The sequence below is a fragment of the Juglans regia genome, chromosome 11, assembly GCF_001411555.2.
Source record: "Juglans regia cultivar Chandler chromosome 11, Walnut 2.0, whole genome shotgun sequence".
In the NCBI taxonomy this organism is placed as follows: Eukaryota; Viridiplantae; Streptophyta; class Magnoliopsida; order Fagales; family Juglandaceae; genus Juglans; species Juglans regia.
Genome location: NC_049911.1, coordinates 1,698,770 through 1,708,459, shown reverse-complemented (window position 1 = coordinate 1,708,459; position 9,690 = coordinate 1,698,770). Strand labels below are relative to the sequence as shown.

The 9,690-nt window shown below is 35.3% G+C and overlaps 1 protein-coding gene across 1 annotated transcript; it reads right to left on the bottom strand.

The window, feature by feature from the left end:
* Nucleotides 1-3,897: 3,897 nt before the first annotated feature.
* On the bottom strand, nt 3,898-5,647 carry LOC109014724. The gene is made up of 2 exons (XM_018997221.2): nt 5,424-5,647; nt 3,898-5,294 (listed from the first exon to the last, which is right to left on the bottom strand). Exon 2 carries the CDS (start codon nt 5,275-5,277, stop codon nt 4,240-4,242), a length of 1,038 nt encoding a protein of 345 aa, XP_018852766.2. The 5' UTR covers nt 5,278-5,294; nt 5,424-5,647; the 3' UTR covers nt 3,898-4,239.
* Between the last annotated feature and the right edge of the window lie 4,043 nt (nt 5,648-9,690).

Below are 9,690 nucleotides of genomic sequence, written 5' to 3'. Positions count from 1 at the left end.
TTACGATAGAGCATCATTATTATTTTGAAATATTTAATGCTACTATAGATTTTCAAATGTAAGAGTTTGACAGTAGGGTTGGTCAAGGAGCGACAAAGCTTTTAACCCTTAACTCAGTTTTGGATCCAAATGATGCTTATAAATCATTTAATATTGATGATATCTATTGTCTTGCGAAAAAAATATTATCCTCTTGATTTTTCTGAGAACGAGAAAATTAATTTAAGGTTTCAATGAAAGCATTTTGAAGTTGATGTGCTTACTAATCTAAAGTTTCAGAATTTGTCATCCATTTCAAATTTATGTCAAAGATTGGTAGGAACAGAGAAATCAAAGACATACTATTTTATTGATAGATTGATTCGTCTTGTTTTGACTCTTCAAGTATCTACAATGACCAGTGAATGAGCATTTTCAACTATGAATATTGTAATTAAAACAAGACTTCGCAATAAAATTGAAGATGAGTTTCTAGCAAATAATTTAGTTGTTATATTAAAAGAGAAATAGCTAAGAATTTTTATTTAGATTCAATACTTAATGATTTTGTTTCTTTAAAAGAACACAAGTTATAATTTTAGACACTCTGTGTTTCTTTTATTTAATATATTTGTATGAGTGTCTTTATGTTATTTTAATAATATATTAATTTTGACATATCATATACTTTTTTAATACAGAGGTTGTATTGAATGTATTTTATTTTTATTTTAGATCTTAATATCAGATTATTCTATACCACAGGAAAATTATATATAAATAGAATAAAAAATATTTTATTATAATTTTAGCTTTGATTGGCTGCCCTAAAACAAATCCTGGTTCATCTATTTGTGGTTCAAATATTTTTTATAAATAAAAAAATATGACCCTCCTAACATAAAAAAGTCTAAAAAGATATTACTCTCTCCAGTTTTTTGAATAAGTTTTTCTAAAAATGTATGGAAATATATAAATAAATTGACTATAATTTTGGTATTTACTCAAATAGTCAAATATATAAGAAATCAAAATCTCACTACTGTTTCCTTTTTAATTTCTGCAACCAAAATAAAACACTACTACTGTTGTTTCTCTCGGATTAAAAAGCTCATCGCCTGAGACGTTTCCGTAAGAGATCAGAAAAAATGGGTATTTTTCTATCGTGGCTCGAAACGTTTCAGAACACCTCTCTCCCGCTGGTTAGTTTCTTCTCTACAAGCTCCCTCTGCATATTTTTTGTGTTCGTTAGTATCCATCAGCAGTCGTTTGTTTGTGTGCTTTGATTTCCTATGAGCTTGAGAAGGGTTTCGTGGGCGTGCTCAAATTCAATGTGGGGATTGAATGAGATCTTTATGTTTGCATGCAGTACGTATACTACTGAATCCATTTTATTTTTGATGGAAACCAAATCCCATTGGTTGAAATTCGCACCACTTGTTTGCATATGGGAATTTTAGAATTTCAAGGAATATCCATTATTTTCTGTTATTGTTTAGTGGTTAAACCCTTAGTGCTGTGTCTTCATGCTTGAGCGTAAGCTTTAAAGGCATTTGAAATTAAGCAGGTTTGCTAATTTCGTTGAGCGTGGCTACTATTAGTGCAAGTCGAGATTTTGACGAATGAATTGATTTCTATGTCATAAAGTGATCACAATGACGTTTCCCTGAATGCAAGTTTGCATGGTAGAAGTGGCTTTATTGAACAGTAATTATATGTATTAGTTTTCTAATTGAAGTAGATATCACCAAAAAAAAAAAAAACTTCTGGTCCTAGGAAAAGAAGTTAATATTCATTCCTTCATAAGATTTTTATTTTGGAGAAACATTGATTCTGTCCAGTATGCTCATTTATCAGTTGTCTTGACAACCAAGGAAATGGTGTATACCAAGCTAAGGCACATAGAAAGACTTTTTCCATGAATTAGCAGACTGACCTGTCTTCCTCGAGATACTCTGCCTCCTTGTTTTTCTTCATCTCCCACTACCTAATGACAGTCTGAAGACTGAAGAGAGCCTATTTGATCTATTTGCCTTGGATCTATTTCCTGAATTGTTGTAAAAAAAGTTAAAGTTTCTTTAATTTCTATGAAGCCATTGATAATAATAAACTCTTTCAATCTGTCCATCTTATACAGTCATTCCATGCTATTTTGTCAACTCTTTCTAGGATCAAAATCAGTCTTCTTTTCTTGTTTAATTTTCCTGTTCTTTTTTAACATTTTCATTCAGATTTCTAATTTTTTTCAATCAGCAGTAGCAATGGATGACTCATCTCAGGCTACCGAACCTCTCACTGCCGCGAGAGTAGAATCCAACAATGAACAAAGTGGTATTCCAGATGATAATCAGCTACTGAACCATCATGAAGTTAGGAAGGCTGCTGAATCTGTTGTTGTTAAATTACCATTGCTGCACCAGTTCTTCGAGGGCAATGTCCCTGTTCATGGACAAGACCCCACTGCCAGTTACCCTCAATTTCCTGATCTCTTTCCTCCACAATTGCATCCTCTTTCGCAGTTGAACAATCGTTATAAGATCGTTCACAACATTATATTTATTAGCAACCCTGAGATTTTTTACATCAAGCCCGAAGATACTGAAAGGTTCAAGAGGCTAACTGGACTCTAAGAATTTGCTTTTGGATAGAGATTCTGCAAGATTTAATACTTCTACAAATTGTGGTGTTATGTGTACTGCATCAGCGAAGGTGGCTGAAAACAGAGAGTTGACTCCCACCCGATCTTCCCATTGTTCTAAAAGAACAAGACGTTTAGATGATCTCCTAAGGCCACAGGATTTTATTTGTGCGTTAGGCAAATCAAATTCCTTTCTGCTTGAACTTTCACCTATTGAAGTCCATGGAGATGTGCTGCAATGTTAATGGATTACATTTTTCTTTAAAACCCATGATTAACTTAAAAAAAAAAAAAAAAAAGACAAACAAACAAACAAAGCAAAGCTATACCTTCCAGGAATGGAGGAACGCGCGAGAGAGAACACAACACCAGCCATTTGAGGCCGGGAATAAACCTCCAATTACACCAAACAAAGGGACAAGAAGTCAAGACTACCAATAGGGCGAGGTTTGAATACATTATTGAAGTTACGAGAAAAAGCGACACTTCATCCATTCATTCAAGCTCCATCCATAGAAGAATAAAACGCAGCGGGAAATCCTTCCTCTCTCTCAGATCTCGTGCATCCTCACTTACAGGGGAAAAAAGCAGTATGTTCACTCCCCATTAAATTGGGAAATTAATAACAAGCACTATAAATTCTTGAACCATTGGCAACAAAATTAAGAAACATCATGACATGGTTAGAAAAATATTCAAAATATGAACTCTGCTAATTGTAAATAGTGACGATTCTACAAAGATCATGTACATAACCACCCTAACTCCCATCAGCGGGACACTCAGGTAGAAGTACGCATGCCTATCACCACAAAAATTAATTTGGCAATCGGTTCATCGCTTGTCTCCGAGAACTTTGTAGACATTTTAGCAGTAAGTTGGTGATTAGTTTCATTTCAATTTTTTTAATAAGTGATTAGTTTTATTTCAACTACTAAGCTTGAATTAATTGTGTTTTATTCTACATAAAACTCACACGCTACAAACATGGTGAATTAATTGTGTATTATTCTACCACAATGCTTTTGAGAATGAGTCCACCATCTTATTAGTATTGTTTTATATACAATGACTTCCACAACATTACGTACACTGATTAGATTATTTCAGGCAATTATTTATTTCATGCTGGGAAAAATAAAACTTAAACAAATAATTAAACTTCAATAACTTAAACAAGACGTAAATTAATTCACATCAAATACAAACAAATTTTCTTTATATAACAATTTTAGAGGTCTTGCAAAAACCCAACTCATGGGATTGAACAAACAGCAGTCTTTAACTTGTTACAGTGATGCCATTTAATTGCACGCCAAGAAGAAAACGAAAGAAATAAGAAGAAAAGGAATTGAAATCTTAAATAGATGTCAGTTTTTCATCATTTGGAAACCACAATGAAGGTAATAGATAAGTTCCAAAATCCCACAATATTGATTGTCTAAAAAGAACCCACTAGATTTTAATTTTCTAATTCACTATCTTGGCAACCAAACAGAAAGAGAAAAGAGATAAGAAACATATGAAAACATTTATCAAGGTAGAAATCTTGAACGATGGGTCCGAGGCAGATGGGGCAAAGGTTCAAATCCCCTGTAGAGTAAGAGCTACCCTTGTCGTTGTCACTGTTCATTGTGCTTTTTGTCTCGAAGCTCATCGGTGAGTTTTAAGTCATGGTCGTGACTGAAATGCTTGATTTCTGTATGTATTTCTGTTCCTTCTCCTTCTGATTTGGTCTTTTTGACAATATATGGTAATAAGTCAATAGATTTATCACGGTGATCTTCTTTAGAGTTTGGCACAAACGTTTTGTCTCTTTCTTCTTCCCTTGTAGCACAATGAAGGTGAGCAACAAAATCGTGGCTTGAGCAACTGTAGAGCCAGTAGTTCGTGTCCACCGTCTTATCACATATTTGGCACAGTACTCTACATTTGGATTGGTCGGCTGGAAGAGAGTATGTGAGACTGAGGGTGTGCTTGTGCCTTATTACTTTGACCATTGATGGTGAATGGGCACAATTGAGGTGGGCAACAAATGAACAAGTGGCACAAAAGTAAAATGTGTTCTCGATTTCATTCCCACAAGCATCGCAAGTGAGGGAGATCAGAAATCTTTGCACAAGGGTCAATGGATGGTTGTGAATTTCAACTTGTATGGTTGATGATTGTACAATCAATGGTAAAGATGTACATTTTGAGTGGATCATATACGAACAGGTGGAACAAAAGTATGGCATGCTATTGCCTTTCTTCAAACAATGATCACACGTGAATGGCAATAATTTCTGCATAAGGTTCAATGGGTGGTCATGATTTTCAGCTTTTTTGGTGAGCGGTAGAAATGCACATTCAGGACAAAGATAAAACTCATGACAATGAGAACACTTATATTTAAACTCAAACATATAGGAGTTGCAATTAGCGCATGGTTCCAAATCATTTAGTTCGAGGAGAAGAAGATGTTTGGGATGTGAGGGGTGTTGCAACTCATGGGGATATTCAGCACATGATTTATGTATGTAGAAACCGCACTCTTTGCATCCGTAATGATCGGAATTGGTTGCTAATTTTTCCCAACATATTTTACAGCGATTATATTCCACTTCGTTGATGAGGACTAACGTCAAGGGATGATGGTGGCTGAAATGTTGAATCTCCATTGCTGCCTCTCTATAGTCTGCATTACACACGCAACTAATAAATAATATAAACGAGAGAAATCCTTTAAATAAGTCATGACGGCAGACCTACATGCATGATGTTGGTATACCGTTGTTTACTTTTTTTCCTTTCAAATTGTTCTTACCTGAAAATTGGGATCAGATTTTCGGATTTGATGAATGTAGTTTGAATCTTTGATCAACTCCTTCCAAAAAGTATAGATCCGATGGATGGTTTCTTATCTAGTCGTACTCTCTAGATCTTGCTGTCTTCCCCTGCACTAAAATCCAATCCAAATAGAAAACAAAGGGACATACAACTTGTAATTATTGAAAGAGGAAGCTGGGGGGGCGAGTAATTACCAAAACACTTAAAAGATTAGTTCTTCGAGTAAAGCCAACCTCGAATCAATGGCTTTTTTTCACACTTCATCTCAAGCAAGATAAGAATGTAATTAATGTACGATTATAGATGCAAGAAAAGAATGATAGTACGATTCCATTATTTTCTTACTTTATGTGAAAGTTTGACAAAATCCTTTGCTTCAAACCTGGCTTACTCCAAGAATCTGCATGTGTTGATGATACTTGGCGTGTCTAAATTGTAAAGTAGGAATGGTAAAGCATAAAACTTTGATAGCCATGATCTAGACCAATAAAAAGAATTATTAAATTATGATTAAGAACTTTCATGAATTGATGTGATACATCATATGTATTGTATTTAGTAATAATCTATGTCATCGATCGAGATATGACTGTTTAGATTGCGTTCATATCCTATGTTTCATCAATCTTTATAATAGTTTATGGTACTACAAATTAGTTGTTTTGGTAGTTTAAACAGTGCAAAAATAGTATTTTAACCTTTTTCCAGTTTCATTTGATTTTTTTATTTTCAGGTTATTATTTATTAGTTTGCTTTAAGAAAATTGGGCTTTTCTAATTTCGGTTTATTTTTTAAATGTTAGTTAATATTTTTACTTTTCTAATTAGCAATGTTCATCCGGGTTTCGAACCGGAACCCAAGTATACCTAGACCAGAAGCCAGATTGAAGCCCAGCCCAAGTTATCCCAGTTATGACTTGGGTCAGAAGCCGAATGTAATACAATATTGTAAAACTCGGAAACTCAGCCGGATTCTGGGTTGCAACTGGATTTTTTTTATATAAAACAACCTATATTTTATGAATTTAGTTTTCAAGAAAGAAAAAAAAAACAGAAAATTGGAAAGCATAATTTTTATACATAAAAGTCTATTTTATTTAAGTTTTTTCAAGAAAAAGATGATGTTGAATAGCATAATTATATTATATATAGATGCCTATACTTTATTAAAGTTTTCTGAAGAAACAAATATGCAAAAAGCATAATTTTTTTATATATTAAATCTTATATTTATTAAATTTTTCAAGAAGTATAATACTTATGCATTGAACATTCTCCATAATTATAAAAATATATCAAACTGGAAAGCTAAAGTTATGTAAAAAATAATTAAAGCTAGAAGCAACTAATTAACTTTTTAACTAAATGCATGTAAAATAAAAAGTAAAATAAAATATTCATTATGTAAGGGGATTTCCCTATCGAAATGCCCACTGGACTTTGGCCCTAATTCTACTCGACCCAAGGGCTTCTTAATGCACATAGGGAATAGGGGGTCTACCAAGGAGGGGGCGCCATATGGGCGACAAGATTGATCAACCTAATATTCCACGGCTGTCTTCAGAGTCCAGGGGCCTGCACAGAATTCAGCAGAAAACACAGAGAGCATTTGATCTGTAAGTGTCAGATCATCTACGGCACACATGGCTTGGACAGAACCAGAAAACCACGTCACATTTATGGAACCGGCACAGAGCTACACCACATTAAAGGAAGTCTAACAACAGATGCATGAGGGAAGGCACGAACTCAGAGTAGGAAAAAACTATCTTACGCCTTTTACAGACCACAGTATAAATAGCCGATTCTAGGTACTAGAAATCTCTCTGATCCATAGACTCCCTTCCTTATTTGCAGCCCTCCAATAATATTTACTAACTTTGGCATCGGAGGTTACCCGGCTCCTAAGCTGCCCTCTCAGAGCTGCAGTATTTTCTACCTTTTGCAGGCCCGTTTTCGAAGATTTGAGTTGTCGGAGTTTGGCTCAAATGTGTGCGAAATTCGACGTTAATAGTGGTGCCGTTTTTGGGATCGTAAAAGGTTTTGCGAGTCTTTCGTACACCCGAGACAACCCATTCCTGGCAACTCAGAGATTTATTGAAACAATCCGAGACATGGAAATAGGCCAGGAAGAGAGCCAGGCATGTAGGAATGGGAAGGTCGCGATGGGAGAAGACCATGCACACATGGATGAAGCACGACAAGCAGTAGAGGATACTGGCGCTCTGCCCCCAGTCCCTGATCGCACAGAGGTTATAAGCGAAGTTCGAGACTAGCAAGAGCTCTTGAATGCTAAGCCAATCAGACCACTGGAGCTTGTTACCCTCCACCAAGATCAACCATAAGCTACGGTGACAATTAGTAGCAAAATGATGTCCGAAACTCGAGACGCCATGCGGCGGCTCCTCGCTAAACATCTGGATGTGTTTGCATGGAACCATGAGGACATGCTCGGGATAACGCTTGATATCATACATCATAGCTTGAGTGTGGATCCAAAAGCCAAAGGGGTACGACAGAAGCGCCGAAGCATTAGTGCGAAAAAGAATGCCGCCATAGGCAAAAAGGTAGACCGACTGTTAAGGGTGAGATTCATCTGAGAAGCTCCCTATTCAGAGTGGTTGTATAATGTAGTGCTAATGAAGAAGTCGAGCGACAAATGGAGAATATGCATTGACTTCACTGACTTCAACAAAGTTTGTCCAAATGATAGCTTCCCGCTTCCTCGCATCGACCTTATTGTCGACTTGACAGTGGGTTATCATATGCTTAGCTTCATGGATGCCTACTCGGGATATAACCAAAATCCGTATGTAGCCTAAAGACAAGGAAAGACCCACTGGACTTCGGCCCTAATTCTACTCGACCCAAGGGCATCCCAACGCATGTAAGGAATATGGGGCCTACCAAGGAAGGGCGTCGTATGGGGGACAAGACTGATCAGCCTAACATTCCATGGCCGGCTTCAAAGTCTAAGGGCCTACACGGAATGCGGCGAAAAACATGGCTTGGATAGAACTAGGAAACCACGCCACATTTATGAAATCGGCGCAGAGCCATGCCGTATTAAATGAGGTCTGACAACATATGCAGGATGGAAGACACGGACTCAGTGGAGGAAAATACTATCTTACGCCTTTTATAGACCACAGTATAAATAGTCGATTCCAGGTACCAGAAATCTCTCTGATCCCTAGACTCTCTTACTTATTTGCAACTCTCTAAGAATATTTATTAACTTTGGCATCGGAGGTTACCGGCCCCTAGTCCACCCTCTCAAAGCTGTAATCATTTCTACCTTTTGCAGGCCCCTTTTTTAAGACTTGAGTTGTCGGAACTTGACCTAAAAGTGTACGAAACACGATGTTAACGCATCATATAAAATGTCAACAAGAAGTCCACTATATATTACATTGTTTGGTATTTGTACATTAGATTACAAAACACAAAATTACAATATGAGTCACAACAATAGCACCAACACGTTCGTATGATACATATTTTATTTTTTAAAAAAAGGTTCATATGATACATTCCCTTGTCTAGATCTCCAAATCAAACATGCCCCAAAAAAATATAGTTCAATAATCAGGGTAGCTAAAACTCCAACAAGCACTACCCAATAATTTTGTTGCCACCAATGCTCCAAAGGATTCCAATTGTGAATATGAAAGAAAAATGTAGGAAATATTTATTAAAATCCAAACTAGTCAAAAGGGAGGAGATCGAATATATAGTATTCCATAAAAATTTCAATATAATTGGAGATATGGTAAGTATATAGAAGACTAGTTATCAAAAGTTTCATTAAACAAATTAGTATATATTTTAAAAAATATAAGACTACTCAAGATATGGTAAGGTTTCGTTTAGATAGTGAAAGTATTTTATCTGATCTCATCATTATAATTTTTCAAAATTTTCATATAAAATATAATAAACAATTCAACTTTTTTTAATTTTCAAAACAATAATAATATTAAAAAATAATATTTTATTTAATTTTCAAATTTTATTTCAAATTATCTCATCTTATCTCACTATCCAAAGTGCAACTAAGTATCCAAGATCCTACCAACCAGAGAAGCATAACCTGCAACTAACAACAAGGTGATGTCAAAGCTCCAGTAATTATTTTTGAAAAAAAATGGCAAATCATGAAGCTGTGTAAAACAGTAATATATAATATATCTCCTTGAGATATTATATTTTAGATGCTTCAAGGACCTATGATTCACCATCTCC